The 16324-nt window shown below is 52.4% G+C and overlaps 4 protein-coding genes across 4 annotated transcripts; 2 read left to right on the top strand and 2 right to left on the bottom strand.

The window, feature by feature from the left end:
• Nucleotides 1–2202: 2202 nt before the first annotated feature.
• Nucleotides 2203–3030, bottom strand: Triagg1_5774 (uncharacterized protein; the record flags this gene model as incomplete). The annotated part of the gene is made up of 1 exon (XM_062900325.1): nucleotides 2203–3030. The coding sequence occupies one exon, from the start codon at nucleotides 3028–3030 to the stop codon at nucleotides 2203–2205; it is 828 nt and encodes a 275-aa protein (XP_062755287.1).
• A 3553-nt stretch (nucleotides 3031–6583) lies between these two features.
• Nucleotides 6584–8715, top strand: Triagg1_5773 (CAZyme family GT90; the record flags this gene model as incomplete). The annotated part of the gene is made up of 2 exons (XM_062900324.1): nucleotides 6584–7502; nucleotides 7601–8715. The coding sequence occupies 2 exons, from the start codon at nucleotides 6584–6586 to the stop codon at nucleotides 8713–8715; spliced, it is 2034 nt and encodes a 677-aa protein (XP_062755286.1).
• An 881-nt stretch (nucleotides 8716–9596) lies between these two features.
• On the top strand, nucleotides 9597–14148 carry Triagg1_5772 (uncharacterized protein; the record flags this gene model as incomplete). The annotated part of the gene is made up of 2 exons (XM_062900323.1): nucleotides 9597–12941; nucleotides 13009–14148. The coding sequence occupies 2 exons, from the start codon at nucleotides 9597–9599 to the stop codon at nucleotides 14146–14148; spliced, it is 4485 nt and encodes a 1494-aa protein (XP_062755285.1).
• Nucleotides 14149–14756: 608 nt separating this feature from the next.
• Nucleotides 14757–15554, bottom strand: Triagg1_5771 (uncharacterized protein; the record flags this gene model as incomplete). Its single annotated transcript, XM_062900322.1, has 1 exon — nucleotides 14757–15554. One exon carries the CDS (start codon nucleotides 15552–15554, stop codon nucleotides 14757–14759), a length of 798 nt encoding a protein of 265 aa, XP_062755284.1.
• Between the last annotated feature and the right edge of the window lie 770 nt (nucleotides 15555–16324).

The following is a 16324-nucleotide window of genomic DNA, read 5'->3' as shown; positions in this document are numbered from 1 at the left end:
AGCACCACCAACAATACCATATGATTGAAGAGGACTGGTTATGGGTTAGGTGGATACAACAACACCGAAAGTGCCAGCGCCGCCACCGCTGGGAGCGGTCAGACATCTGCGTCTTCCTACTGTCTACCCATATAGTGATCGTCGGTGGCTCGAGATTGTGAATTGATCTATCCAAGATGAGTCTATGTCTTTTATACCAAACGAGCAAAGTTCCGTATGTAGTTATCTGGTCGTCCCGTTGTTTCTAACAGCTTCCGTCAGCACTTCAGATAAGACAGATAGGCTTCATTCACTCAGCAACATGCAAGCACTGATTGTCAGGCAGGAGAATCGAGGTTGTATTTGGAGGAACAAAGTAGGCATAAGAAAGAGTCTCTATCTAGTAAGTAGCACACAAGATAAAAAATTAAAGAATGCGCTTTTTATATAGAGGCAAAGAAAGACAAGTAATAAGTGAGTAGGTAAAATAATATAATTTGGCCAAAAGGGCAAAAAAAGAACCAGCCGACTTGATATCTCGACCAAGTGCTTGTTATAGGAAAAGCCCAATGCGGGGGTCGAACCCGCAACCTTGAGATTGCATTCAGAACGTGTAGCTCTTAAGAGTCTCACGCTCTACCGATTGAGCTAACCGGGCTGGCTTTAGCACGGTTGAGCTCGAAGGCGGCTGGCTGGTTGTTGGAATCGGGGAGAGGCAAATAGGTATAAGAAATCTGGATGAGTGTAAGCGGCCAAGAAAATGTTGGTTCACCGAGGGCTGAGGTGGGTACAGGAATTCATATCGGTAAATACTAACCTATTTTCATTGGCTACTGGTGAGGTGCGCGTATCCGTAAAGGGTGGGTGTAAATTTGCGCCTTGATTCCTCTCGAAACATTCAGCAGGCCTAGTTCATTGATTGCCCGTTGCGTCACCTGTGCAGAAACCTATATACTTGGTTCTTCATATCAAACAAGCCACTGGAGGTTCGTATGGGCCGATATTTTACGTCTTGAGGAATTTCTGGAGGAATATGAGCTTATCGAGCCATCAAAGAACAACAATGATATGGTTTATCATATCCCGGCATCAGAAGACGGTTATAATACTGCCAACCAGATTCAAGGGCTGGTTTTGAACAAGACTCCCAGGGAGTTTTCGATAAAGCTCATGATTTCCTTGAACAGCCATGCCTAGTCTTCTCCATAGAGATGTCTGGGAGAAAAATACAGGTCAGTTACCCTCAGTGAATGTCTGCATTTTTTGTCTTGACTTTATTAGGAAAAATCCACCCCATCGCGTGTCCGTTCATTTGGAGCGCAAGTCGCGCTACCTTGCTGCCCGGATTGCGGCTGTCCTTCTGCACCACGCGCGAAAATCTTCTTGAACGAGGGGTTTTGAATCGACATAGCATCAAATCACTGTACTATTCGGCCCTGATACAATGGCTCAAAGCCTAGTCTTGAGGGATTGTCGAAGCTCACGTTTCCGGGAATCAAGAGTATAAAGAGAACGTTGATCAATTGAAGATTAAAGAACCAATTTTTTTTCCGCTAGGCGATCTGGAGCTGATGCAAAGGTAGAATGAGTCAACTTACGGATAGAATTATATGACACATGCGCGCACCAATCACGTGGTGCGATTCTGCCAAAAACCTTCAGGTGTCTACCCCGCATCCTCCGATTTCGCGCGTCAAGGAGGATATTTTCATTAAGACGTCTCATCAAGCAACATGTATCAGGTAGGTAGCTTGACAGACATGCAGCCAACCGGACTTTGCTGTGGCTTTGCTGTGGCAGAGTGCTGATTCCGGTTAGTTGATACCAATTGGAAAGTTGAACTCGAGGCTGTCCTATATTATTGGCTATGGGTTGCAGGTGGTATGTGCAAATCGCTGCAGTCTGTCATGTCTTTCGTTGTACGTGGAATTTCGGTTACTAACTAAAACTTCTATAAAACCCCAATAAAAGCTTAACATTGGTCATATTATCGCGTTTATTAGATCACACAACTACACGAGGAACTGATCCGCCAAATGTCCGTCAAGCTATCAAGACTACCTTGTAGATTGGATGGTTGATGAGCAAAGTCTGTGAGAAACTTGGCGCTCCAAGTGGGAACCAATGCGGCTCACCGAGGGGCCCCCATCCGGTGAACAAATTTCATTGGATGCCGCTAGTGCTTAGGTAGATAATGATGTCTGGGAACTTGTCCGTAATAGGTTACTGCTGAAGTGCTTGTTGAACGTCCCCCATATCCATATACGGGACGCCTCTCTGTGAAGTGTCGCTCAGTGAAGCCTCGAGTTGCTCATACTCTGCTTCGAGCTCTTGCTTCTCATTGCACCTCTGCGAGACCTCGAAATCAACTAGCATAGCTTTTCCTTCTCGGATAAGAATATTATACTTATTAATGTCGCCATGCTTGATACCTAGAGAGTGTAGCCGAGAGAGGATTTCTTGGCAGGCCGCCAGGTCTCCGATGTCAGCGAATCTTGCGCCGTCAATGTACTCCGTAACGAAGCCAAAGACCCTCCCAGCCTCGGTCAAATGAGCGATGAATTTTGGACCGATTCCATGGCTATCAAGCCATTCATACGCTGTTGTTTCGGCCTCGAAGTAGGGCATTTGCCAAGGAAACTCGGCAAACTTGACAACCAGGGGTTGGCCAAAAAGCGAATGCGTAACCACGTGAATGTTCTGTCGTAGTTGACAGAGCTGCTTGAACTCTAGATGATCGATGCGCATGTGGTGCCAGGTATTTGAAATTTCAGGCAAGTCGCTGCGCGTGTAACGGGAGAAGACTGGCTGCCCACTCAGAGGATCCTTGGAGACGTGGCCCTCGTTCCAATCACCAGGAGGAAATGGTGGTAGTAGCGGAATTAATACCGGGCCAAAGGTCCGATTGTCTTTTGGTAATACACCAAGGTCGACGGTAACATATTTTGTGTCCTTGCCGTCGACCAGGAAGCGGTATTCCCCCTCTTCCTCGTCATCCCAATCGACAAGTACTGCTAGCAACTGGACATTGCTATTGCGGGCGGGTGTCATCGTGGAGTTTCAAGGAGCGATGAGTAAAATAGACAAGCGCGCAGGTCAGAAGAGAAGCGGATACTCGTATATTGTCATGATGGAAGAAGATGAGGTGATAAGGGGGCAGGAGTGGCCAAATGCCCTTTGCACAAATGAAGCCATGAGCCAACTGTCGACTGGCTGAAGGCACCTTGATGACCTTTGGCACGTATCACAAGATGGTCACAGCTATTCCTGTGTAAGACGAGGTCGCTGGGTATGGCAATGCGGAATGTCCATAAAAGGTTAGCGTGATACCGTTATAATTCGAGCGCAAGTTAGCAGCCGGACTTTACATTTACAGTCCCAATTTCATATTCAATATGAACCTCAAACACATGGTGGTGAATAAATTGAAAGCCTTGGTGACAGCCAAGGGCGGGTCTGATCTTCAATCGGAATGGAACTCCTGATGATCGAATCATCACATCATGACTTTACGACCTAGACTCCAGCGTTGATTACAGGTGAGGCAAATAAAAAATACCTCAAGCTGTAGGGTAATGGGAAACCGAGAAAACGGCCTGTCCATAAGTGTTGAGTACTGGTTAATTGTCTTCGAGGGGTGCTTATAAGAGAGATTCGGGCATATTATTAAAAAAATCATCAAAATCAATTGCTGCTGATGCGGAGTAGTGCGGAGTAGCGCCGCTCGTATTGGTCTCGGGATTCCATGTGCTGTTGCTTTTTGATGATTACCTATCCTAGCACGTAAGTTGGCCGTGAACCTACGTGGCTTATATGCATCTCAATAGCTGTCGTGATCAATTGGATGTTTATTTAGATAGATAAACGCACGTCTCTATCCTACTAAGTAGGTATGTACTATTAATACGTTGTCCAAGAGTGATAACGCAACACATTGGTGATGCTGAGCCATCGCTTCTCGCTGTAGGCCAACGAAGAGAACTTTGAGCGATGGCATGTGAAGTCGTACCTGGAGTGTCACAGAGAGCATCTGTTTGGCTTTCCAGAGTAGCAGCCCCCGACGATCCTGACCTCATAGCAGGACCCGTCGCCAATCGGAAAAACGCACATGACAGCGTCGACAAGGCGAAATTACATGGGCCCTCTATCGGAGACCGCTGGGACTAAGCACATGTAATTGAAATCCTTCAATCAATAGCTCGAGCCCGTCCCTCTTTAGGCACCCGGCATCCCAATCAAGCGCCGCAACCGTGACCCTCTCGAATGCTACATAACCCACTCGGCAGTACTACACGCTACCAGCAGCCGGGCAGTCAAGTCAGGGCTTGTGTAACGAAAGTAGCGTCGGATCTGTCTTGCAGAGAGCTTATTCCTTTCTTATCTTGAGAAGAGGTGCTGCGCCACCTCACAGACCTGGGGAAAACACATGGCCAAAGTGTGGGCATCTCCGTGGTTGGCGGAAGCTGGTCGCTAAAGGGACGTCACTTGACGTAGGTTGGTTGACTTGTGCATGCCGGTTGCTGGTTGAGGAAAAACCCACGAACTGGGCTTACGGCAAGTGTCCCCATTGCGAGAAGAGAGAGAGAGAGGGAAAAAAAAAACCTGGAATACATGGGGCGAAAGGGTGGGGAATGAAATAGTACGAGTGCGAATCACCGCTGGCGATGGTATCGCACACGGATACTCGTACAAGGAGCTCCTTGCAAGGAAAAACATGGCCTGGAGCTTAGCGGATGGCGGCAATCGGGAGAGAGCAACGCGAGGTAACATGAAGCCAGAAAACTTTCCGTCTGCCCTATGTACTCATCCTCGTACCAGGCGGGGGCACAAGTGCAGTGCTGTACGAGTTTCGTATGAGTGATCCAGGACCTGGACTCGTAACGGCACGGATGGACGGACGCGATTGAGTGTGTGGTTCCGACTGCTTATTGGAGGCGTTTTTTGCCCTTCTCGCCTGCGTGGTTGTGGTCCAGTCTTTGCAGTCCTGGCCCATGTCATTGGAGGTTGCGTGCTCGCCGCACAACCCGCTAAAATTTCTCGAGGATTTTCTTTTGCAATGGATGGTACAGGTATGGTGCAAGTGCAAGCATGTCGCGACAACGGCCGGGGCCACGCAGAGTGGAGCTGAGAATAATTGAGCTGGGGCTACGGAGCAGCAGAAGAGGAGGAGGGATCGTCAGCTCATTAGCGAGTGCTGTACGTGTACAGGATTCGCAGCAGGACTGTCAAGGTGGAAGGATGGGATGGGATGGGATGGATGCGTGGTTCTGATTCGGGTCATTTTCAGAAGCCCTCAACTCTTCTTCTCCATGGCTTCTTTACTAGCCCGCAGGTCAACGAAAGAAAAAAAGAAGAAGAATTGATTTGATTTGGTCGGGAAGCAGTTCTGGTGTGATGAGAAACAGAGACATGCATGCTGCTGGACGGGAGCGAGGGTTTGAAGCAAGGGAGAGAGTTCCGGTATTAGCTTGTCCTGCAGGCACATGAGTTGCTCTGGTACTTGCACTGTATTATTCTCTTGTCCATGCTGTGCTACTAAGGTATTGATTCTCTACCGCTAGCAGTAGCTGCAGTACATGGAGGTATTATCGAATGGATATTTGCGGCTGACATGGATCAAAGTCAACCTTTGAATGCTTACAGTACGGTACATATTGATGTACCTATTACGGAGGTGCAGTGCAGTGCATGCCCATCAATCGATTTGATCGAAAACAGTGATCCATTGATCAAATCAATCGCCCGTGTTTCATTAGCAGCGGCGCTCGGTTAGGCTATTTGCGGGCAGGGCAGCCTTATCGCGCCTCGAGGTTTGAATCGCCCTAATCCAATGGCGCTGAAGACGCTGGTGCCACCCCAAAGGCCCAGCGCAACCACTAGCGAGCGTAATCATGTCAGGGGTTACAGAGAGCGCTATGGGTCGCCTTGGCACCGGCTTTAGCTCGCTGCGAAATGGCACAGAGCGGGTTTGGCGAATCAATGGGCGATGTGGCCAATCTTGCCGCAAGCGTCTGCCCAGCGTAATTTGCCCGTCTCCGGGCATCTCTGCGAAATTAGACTTCTGCCTCTTCAATCTCTTCGCTGTCTTGGGCTGATCCTGCAGGTTGGATGATGATGCGGCGGCTGTAGCGACTCCAGCGCGCCCCCGAACCGAACCCGAACCCGCCAAACGCCTTGCCTTGCCTTGCCTTGCCTTGCCGTGCTGTGCCTGTGCCCTAGGCTTGACTTGACTCGACTCGACTCGAAACTTCGACCTTCTCTTCTCCAGTCCTCTCTCCCTGTTGACCGGAGACAGAGTCCAGTCCAGTCCAGAGTTCAGGACCAGTCGCTCGTTATCAATCTCTCGAAGCAGCCTCCTGGTCTTGCGCGCTTCTTGGCACGCCCGGATGCGTTGAGACGTCCATTTTTACTCTTGGATATTCTGCCCCTCCGTCATCCAGCTTTAGGCCCAGCGCCAGCCGCAGCAGCGCAAGCACGCGCGGCCAAACCTTCATTTCATCTCCTAGCGATCCTCCGACGCCGCGTCTCTGCCTTGAGGATTCTTCATAACGTTACGAAAAAGTACTAGTAGAGCATCGCATCCTCTCCCAGCCAGACGCCCATCATGAAGATGCTGTCGCCCGGCTTTCCGATGCGGCGGTCGTCCGGCCTTGTGCGGTACGGCGTCTTGGCGGCCATTCTGCTGCTGGCCTTGTACACCTTCAGCCACAGCTCATCAGACATCTCCCGCATACCGCAACCTTTACCAATAGGCCAGGCCGCGCCAGGCAAACCATTGCAACCCCCCAATTCAAATCCCGCCGGCAACGAGGCTCCTGTCGTCCCAGGAGGCGCAAAGGCACCCATCGCGACGGCGCCAGCGTCCCAGGGAACCGCCAAGCCAGACTCTGCTAACCAGGAGCCCATCCACAAATCTCTTCCTCCGCTCGGCCCTCCGCCCACCGCCGGCGGCCACCCCATTGACAAGCTCGTATACGATGCCCAGATGACGTTTGCCGAGCTGACTTCGAAGGAATCCAAGACGGTGGAAGAGGCTGCCCAGGCCTATCGCAAGCGCCGTGGCCGCCACCCTCCCCCCGGCTTCGACAAGTGGTTCGAGTTTGCTCGCTCCAAGAATGCGGTCATTGTTGAGGATTTCTTCGACCGCATCTACCAGGACCTCCAGCCCTTCTGGGGTCTTGACCCGGCTGTCATCCGCAAAGAGGCGTGGGATTTTGAAATGACAATCAACATCCGTGACGGCAACGCCACTGCGCGAAGCGACTTCTTCTGGACCAAGATTTGGCTCAAAATGATTAAGACAATCGACCACTTGCTGCCAGATATGGACATTGCACTCAACGCCATGGACGAGCCCAGGCTGGTTGTTCCGTGGGAGGACATGGCCGGTTACATGAAGAACGCATCCAAGACGATCAAGATGCCCAAGTCCAAGAACGTCATCAGCGAGTTTCAAAAGCTGCCTCGCCCAGGTACCGGCGACGTCGAAGTCAAAACGCGCGCCAAGAACTGGGAAAAAACAAGTAGGTTGTTTTCTTGGGATTCTGTGACTGATACATGGTTTCCCTCCCCCCTCTCTGCTTTTACTCGATGGATTTATTGACATCTCTCCTCAATGCAGAGCCTTACTGGGCCATTGCTCGACGCGGCTGCCCCCCTGACAGCCTGGCTCGAGTGGAAGATCTCATCAAAACCGCAGATAAAACGCCCGCCATTAACTCGTCATATGCCGAACCCCACATGTACAAGGGCTTCGTCTCCAACTTTTCAATGTCCACCGAAATTTGCCATCAGCCGGACCTGCAAGCCTTGGAGGGTATCTTTATCGAGCCGATCTCTACTTCTGCCTCCAAGGTCTTGTTCCCCATGTTTGGTGGCTCTAAATTGGGAGTCAACAACGAGATTTTACTACCTGCACCCATGTATTGGAACGAGGAGGAGCGCTTCACTGGTGGAGACAACCACGGCGTTTCCTGGGAGGACAAGGAGAACAAGGCCATCTGGCGCGGTGTCGCGACCGGAGGTCAGAATACCGTACACAATTGGCGAGGGTTCCAGCGCCATAGATTTGTCGCCATGAACAATGGCACCACAGTTTCGCGAGTGGAGCATGGAGAAAAGGCAGATAACTTTGCATTGCCGGGCGAGGAATACAACCTACAGGCACAGAAAGATGGCAAGCTGGGCGAGTGGATCGATCAATGGGCCAACATCAGCTTCACGGACCTCAGCTGCACGCCCCCGCAAAACGGAAAGTGCAACTACACGAGCCACTATTTCAAGCCAACTAAAGGAATGAAGATGGCGGAACAATTCGATTCCAAGTACATCCCAGACATTGATGGAAACTCTTTCTCTGGCCGTTACCTTGGCTTCCTGCGATCCACCTCCCTCCCTATCAAGGCTACTGTCTGGCATGAGTGGCACGATAGCCGCCTGGTTGCATGGAAGCACTTTGTTCCCATGGACAGCCGCTTCATCGATTACTACGGCATCATGGAGTACTTCCTCGGGTACGGGGGACGCAACAGCCACGACCACGTGGCAGAGAAGATAGCCACCGAGGGCAAGGAGTGGGCCGATCTGGTGCTGCGCAAAGAAGACATGCAGATCTATGTGTTGCGGCTGCTGTATGAATATGCTCGATTGCTCGACGATAAGAGAGATAGTCTGGGATGGGTGGACGATGTCCTGAAGAACCCGTCACTGGAGAAGACATGGAACTGGTGGTGGTAATGACTCTTTTCTTTCTTCTTCTTTCTTCTCCGCCCTCCCCTCTTCTCCTCCCCCCATCTTTTGATTTTCTTTCATTTACCTTTTTCTCGCAATAATCGAGTGTGACGATGCATGAGTTGGAACAGTTTGGGACTTGGATAGGCCTGCGGCGTTTGGCGTGGAAGTCGTTTTACGCTTCTCCATATCGGCAAGTAAATTACGGTGAAGGTCCGTTTGTAACGAAAATTGGCGGACGACAGGCGATTTGAAAATTGATACCTGGTTAAGAGAGTGGCAGGACTTGGGGGAATTATGTTGCACTACCAATCCAGCATGGCTTTTAACTGGCATGAACGTTTATTTTTGTTTTCTTATTCTCTCATTGTTCTCTTCTCCCTCCCGCCATTTTGATAATACCATTTTTTTTTCCGCCTGAAAATACTGAACCACTGTGATGAGGGCAATCGGCGACGCATTCTGCTCAACTATCATGAGGAAATTTGATGCCAACCCCAAGTCTAAAAGTGACAGAAACCAGCATTCAAATATGATGAATTTGCCTTTTAGATTTGATGGATGACTTACCGCCTGTTTAAAGCCATGCGGGGCCCCCCCTGACAGCCCCCTAATTCGCTCTAGAATTCCACTGGTTCCCGCGGCCTTAGCGCGTGCAAGCACTGGAGCTGCAGGCCATCTTGCCCTTGGGGACCTTTTCTGCTTGATCAGGCCGTTGGATGCATTTGAGTTGAGCTCGCATCAAGCTGGCAAACTTGGCCGTTCTCCCTACTCGCTCGCCTCCTGCTCACCACGTTGTTGTTTGCTAGTTCTTCTGCTAGCATCTCGCCTCCCTCGCGACTCTCCCAAGCCCTGGCCGAGACAGAACCAAAGCCGCAAGATGCACCATGGCTGGCGTGGATGAGAACACCGCCCAGGAGCCTGAATCGCTCCCCTCCACCTCCCGGCGCGTCCCAACCGACAATGGCCAGACAGCAGACCCGACGACGATGAGCGCGCGCTCGCGATCCGACCAGCAGGAGAATGCGCCGGCGCCTCCCAAGCATGCTACGATCCCCCCTAATCCGAGCAGTAAACTCTCCCCAGCGTCGGCGCAAGCTTCCTCTCGGCCCAAAGCTGGCGGGGGTTCGCCTGCGGGCCAAGGAGACCTCAGCTATTTCGAGACGACCGCTTTGGAGCCGACGTTGAACCCGGACGGCACCATTTCGGAGGACGCAGTCAGAGAACATCTTACGGATATGGAATCGAGCTTTCTCCCGTCGTTGTCGCCAATCCCTACCGGCTCTGCGGGTGCTGGGGCGACCGCCGATGACAGCTTTGTCTTCGACTCGCCCGCCAAACGGTCTGCGCAGCCTTCCAGGAGCTCTGCCCGGCCCGGGTCGTCGCAGTCCAAGCCCCAGTCGAGATACGAGTCGAGCTACAAATCGAGACCTGAGTATACACAGGAGTTTGAGTTCAATCCGGAGTCTGAAGATGATTTGACCAGAGCGAGCAACACCACGTCAAGTCTAGAGAGGTTTGACTCCTCGCCTGCAGCAGCGGCGGCTGCTCGTTCCATCTCTCGTAGCACGAGCAAACAGAACACTCCCAAGGTCCCACAACAAGAGAACGACAGATTCGGACAGGACGATTCCCTTGTGTTTAGCACCGAGGGCCATGATGCTTCCTCCTTTCCGGGTGGCCCTGCCGGGCTTGCCCTGCGCAACAAGCGCCCCAAGTATGTACGCAGTGGCCGCTTCAGCAGCCAGCGATCCTCGACCTCGTCCTTCGTGACCAATCCCGAATCGCAGGAAGACAGCGATGCCACTGTGGGCACTGTAGGGTTGGGGCTCGACTATGCGCTGCATTCCGGCGGAGCGGTACCGAATACGGGCATGTCGCGATCTCCCTCCAATTTGTTGCGAACTATAAGCATGGGCAGCATGACCTCTGGTCTCGGTACTGATGAGTTTGGCGACAATACGCGCCAGCTGGAACCGCTGGCCGAGGTTGACACTCCTACCCGAGGAAGAGAGAGCAACTACAAGATGGTGACACCAAAGGCCAAAGATAGCATGAGCACAGCTCCTACGGATACCGTCATAGCCCAGCACGTTAAGAACGTCCACGTCCCGGATTCGGTTGCGAAAGAGTTCAAATTTCAAAATGGCCTACAAACCCCACGACTGTCTGGCTCTACCGCCACCGCGATCAACAGCTCCAAGGTCACGGGCAAAGGTGCCGGCAAGACCTGGACGCTAAAGGAGCAGAGCAGTACCATTGAGAGACTCTCTAAAGAAAATTTTGACCTGAAACTCAAAGTCATGTTCTTGAGCAAAAGGCTCGACACCTTGTCGGAAGAAGGTCTTAAGGAGATGATATCCGAGAACGTTGAGCTGAGAACGAATCTCGCCATAACGACGCGAGACAACAAGATTTTGCGGAAACGAGTCAAGGAATTAGAAAAGAAGGAGAAGGAAGATGAAGAGAGACCGAGCACTGCCCGCAGCGGTGCCTCTTCGACGGACCAAACCGCCAAGATGTACAACGAGGAGGCTCAAGAACGGGAAGAGGAGCTCATGTTCTTACGAGAACGCGTCGAAACGTACGCCACTGAGATTGAAAGACTCCGGAGCGAGACTCAGGATAGGGAGTCGGAGAAGAAGAAACTGTCGGATATTGTCAAGACGCTCGGCGAGCGGTCTGGAGGAGACGCTTTCGGCCGCCAGGAGGAAGCAGACGTCTGGAAGGACTTGCTGGAACAGGAGACTGCGCGCAGAGAGCAGTCGGATGAGGACAACAGGAAACTGCGAGATGAAGTTTTCCGGCTCAAGAAGGAGATGTCTGGCGCTGGTTCGGGCATGCTGCATCACACGACCAACATTTACAATATTACCAAGAAACCGCGAGACCGAGGTGCTTCACCGGGCAGACCCATGTCCAGCGTGTCTGGCGATGCCGATGGCTCCCACGCCAACTTCAGTGCGGCCAGTACCTTGGTCGACGAACTGCGGCGGGAGAGCGAGCAGCTGCGCCACGAGAATGCTGAACTTCGCCGTGAGGTTGGGGCTCAGACCTCCATGCTGACTTCTAGAAATCGCGAAAAGGAACGCCTGTACCAGGAAATTGAGGATCTCAAGATGGCTCAGCGACGTGGCGGTCCTGCTCCCTCCACTATCGACAGCCTCTTGGAGCGGTCTGCATCTCGCGCAGGCGCCCTTGACAGACCGAGCTCGAGAAATAGTGTTCGGACCAGGCAGCTGACGGCGGAGGACGAGGCGGAGCGCGAGGAAATGGAAAATAAAATGGCCGAGCTGCGCGACAAGGTCAGCGAGGTGAAGCTGCAGAACCAGGACCTGCAGCGGGAATTGGAGAGCTGCATGGCCGACTTTGAGCTTGCTATTAACCAGAAGCGTGAGGCGGACGAGGCCCTCATGAGTATGCAGGAAGAACTCGACAACGCAACCAACGACCTGATAGCCCTGCAGTCAGAGCGCGACGAAGCATTGAGAGAGCATGGTGAAATGGAGGCCAACTTTGAGGACCTTCGTAGTGAGGCTCAGGCGGAGATTGACGCGCTGGAGGCGGAAGTTCAGCGGCTGCAGGCTGATCTGAGCGACAGATCTGAAAACTTTGAGAGCTTGCAGAAGGAGATGCGACAGATGAGCGAAGCCCTTCTTGGCCTCGAAGACGAGCAGGAGCACAAGCTCCAGCACATTCAGCAGCTTGAAGAGGAACAGGCTAACCAGACACACCGCATCCAACACCTGGAGCAGGAGCAAGAATCTTCCAACAAGGAGCTGGAGGAGTTGGAGCAGAAGCTACTGGAATCCAACGAAAAGAACCAACGCCTTTCCGTCCAACAGGAGTCATCCCAGGGCGAGATTTCGTTCCTTCGGGAAGAGCAGGAGGCGGACAAGATTCGCATCGGTGATCTAGAGGCCGCCCTTTCTAACGTGGAGAGAAGCTTGGAGGATGAAAAGGAGCGAGTCAAGGAGCTGGATAACCGGATGCAAGAGGAGCGCGCCCAATGGGAGGACGTCACCACCAAGAAGGATGCCGATGTCCAGCAGATATTTGCCAACCTTCAGCGAGAGAATGCCAGCGCCAAGGATGAGGTCAAGCGGCTGCGTAAAAGCTTGTCATCTCGCGAGGTTGAGGCGACCGAGTGGAAAGAGAGGTTGCTGGAGCTGGAGAATAACTTGAGGGAAGCTTTGGGTGACCTGAACGGCACCCGCTCTTCGTTGCTAAAGGTACAAAGATGCCACTTCTCTCTCTCTTCTATTTTGTTCTTGTACTAACGTGAAGCTACTTCTGCAGTCTATTGCACGGATGCAGCGTGAGCTTGAGAACACTGTTCGTGAACTTGACACGTCTAAGGCGGCATTGGTCGAGAAGGACCGAATCATTAAGCAGCGCGATTCACTATTGGAGTCGCACGCCCTGGAAACTCGCAAAATCACCGAGCTACTTGAAAAGGAGCGGGTTGCCCACCGCAACACCAAGTCTCAATTCGAATCGTTCCAGAAGACGCACCAGCATCTCACTCGAACGGCCAGCACGCAAGATGTCCGCATTAGCGAACTGGAAGCTACGAGAGGCCAGGATCGCCGGAAGCTTGCCGTGCTGGAGCAGACTGCCCGCGAGCAGCTGCTGGAGAGGAACGAGCTGCTACTTCTTCTGTGGCACAAGCTGAGCACGCTCTGCGGCCGAGAGTGGGCCAACAACAACACACTCGTGGACCGACAAGTTGTGCCGACGCTCGAGGTCATCGCGAGTCGCCTGCCGGGATTTACCAAGAATCTCTTGTCCGCTGTTAAGACCATTGAGGGCATGTTCGCGGCGCTGCAGACAAAGATCAAGTCGGTCGAGAAGGATCTCTATCGCGAGTACCAGGCTCTTGAGAACAACCTGGATGTGCGAATCAAGAAGCTTGATCGGTTAGAGACCATGGTCCGCAACTCCGTTGCCACCGGGTCTCTGGGCTCTCACGAGGCCTCGAACCGGATGCTACGCCTTGAAGAGGCATATCGCCAGCTGAAAGTGGAAAATGCCACGCTGAGAACTGCTAATGATGTTCGTGCTCGCGCGGCTCACCAGATTCCCGGAGGAGGTTCCGAGGCCAGTGCCGGTTCGCCGTCGGGTCCCCGTGGAGCTGGCGACCGTCCTTCCAAGAGCAGGGCTTCATCTGCCGTGCGTGCTCCGTCCGCTTCTGGCATTCCAGTATCGTCGTCAAGGGCTGGGCTCGGCCTCATGGATGCGACAAATCCCGACGGGTCGGTTAGCAACAACGACAATCGCTGGCTACTCAGGCTCCGGGATATGGAGTACAAGCTGAAGATGGAGCGAGAAGGGCGCAACCAGGACAGGCAGGCGGCAAGGCAGCGACTCGGCGGCTTGGAAACTGAAAACAGAGATTTGAGAGAGAAGGTGAGGCGCGCAAACCAAGATACCGAGTAAAAAAAAGTATTTGGGTCTGCGAAGAAAGAAGAAGGGAGGCGATGAAGCGAAAAATGGAATTTCGAATAACAATGGCGTCGAGCTGGGCGCCGTGAGCATTTTATTTAAAACTTTTTTTTATTACACGACCACCCCATATCTTTATTTTTAACGAGAGCGTATCTTTTGTTTGTACATTACAAATACCTGTTATGCCTGGAGAGTAGAGAGGATCGGTGTACGGACATGATGTTGTTTTTGTTAGGGATACATGGGGATCGAGAACAGGACTTGAGGCTATTAGCGGCTTGATGTTTTGGCTGAGCGATGCTTTTTTTTTTTTTTTTTTTTTTTTTTTAACAATCTCGACATCTTTTTACCACTTTTTTGTAAGCCCTTTCCCATCCTTTTTTGGGTATCTCTTGAGTTTCTTCAGCTGTGATGACGGCTGAGAAGAGACAGGAAAGGGGAAGAGAAAAGAAGAAGCTAAAAGGAATATGAAAGTCTTGCATACATATCATGCGGAGCTGCGCCCGGTGCTGTTTTACTCTTTTTTTAATAGATAATTATGTTTCTCTACTCGGATACTTGTCAACTTTAACTCAGCGCTCACAACTAGCCGATGGGCATCAATATGTTCCATCCTGCAGACTTGAAGGGACCTTGACTTCAACTTCAACTTCAGCCTCACCGATGCCTCTCGCCCTGGCCTCTTCCAGGATTGCCTCGGTAGCGCTGGCACCGATTCTCGTTACTCCCAGCGACACGACATAGATGAGCTCATCCAGAGTTCTGACGCCGCCCGCGGCCTTGATCTGCACCTTTGGGCCGGCATGTTTCCTCATGAGCTTGAGGTGATGGGGCGTAGCGCCGCGGTAGCTATAAAACCCGTTGGGCTGCTTGACGAAGCCATAGCCCGTGCTGGTTTTGACGAAAGCCACGCCCAAGTCGGTGCAGATTTGACAAAGCCGGACGATGTGGTCGTCTTGCAAAAAGTCGTTTTCGAAAATGACCTTGAGGATGGCGCCCTTTGCGGTGACGAGGCGGTTGACGGCCTCGACCTCGTGCTCGACGTAGGCCCAGTCGCCGCCGAGGGCCTTGCCGACGTTGACGACCATGTCGATCTCGGTGGCGCCCGAGGAGACGGCCTCGGCGGCCTCTGTGATTTTGACGGAGGCGGAGGAGGAGCCGTGGGGGAAGCCGACGACGGTGCAGACGCGGACGGGGGAGCCGGCGAGGAGGGCGCGGGCGAGGGGCACGGCGTAGGGCTTGACGCAGGCGGAGGCGACGGAGGAGGACCGGGCGAGGAGGAGGCCGGCGCGGAGGTCGGCGTCGGAGAGGGTGGGGTGGAGGAGGGAGTGGTCGATGAGCTGGGCGATTTGGGGGAGGGAGATGGTGAGGGTTGGGGGAGGGTTGGTGAGGGTCATGATGGTTTGGGGATGGGATGGACTGATACAGGGGGGGGAGGGTTGAGATTACAGAGGTGAGTGAGAGAGACCAGATGTTACCCTTTTCACGATGAGATTGAGAATGAGAAACTTAACATCAGACGAGAAGAGAGAGAGAGAGAAGCTATTAGGCTATAATCTTTTTGGAGAAGCCCCCAAGCGGAGGATTGGTGTGGCTTGATGAGGGGGTGGGAGCACGGCTGGATTGTGGGATTGGAGTAAGTGGTCGTGGCTGGAGTTGTGGGGAGCGGATCTGCCTAAAAGAGACATGCCGGCGAATTATTGTCGCCTAATTTCCCGTCGAGTAATTATGGGAGGACTGTTTAGTTTGGCGATGTGTGGGATGAGAGGATCGTGTCGAGGGTTGAGGCTCTTGTGGTTGAGGCAATACCCTGTGTTGTAAGTGTTCAGGAGAGGAGTTTTTTTTTGCTCATGATGTAAGATTTTGAGATAAAAGAGCGAGTTGAAGAAAATTGCCGGGATGTATACACGGAGTTTTATAACGGAGTTTTAGATGTATAAGAGCCGTGATGTCTCCCGCTCCCTCCAACGTTGGAAGTGAACAGACTTGACGACATCTCGGAGATGAGGAAGCAAGACATCTCGTGTCAATCAAATTCACAGCAGGGCGTCCGTCGACACAAAGTTCTCCCCTCTTTTTGGGGGGGGGGGGGGGGGGGGGGTACGTTTAATTATTCCCAAGAACCGGCCACGGCCAGATTTTCGCCTGCACCCAAATTTTTAAAAAA

Source organism: Trichoderma aggressivum (assembly GCF_033847375.1).
Source record: "Trichoderma aggressivum f. europaeum strain CBS 100526 chromosome Unknown scaffold_021, whole genome shotgun sequence".
NCBI classification, from domain to species: domain Eukaryota; kingdom Fungi; phylum Ascomycota; class Sordariomycetes; order Hypocreales; family Hypocreaceae; genus Trichoderma; species Trichoderma aggressivum.
This window is presented reverse-complemented; position numbering and strand designations above follow the sequence as displayed.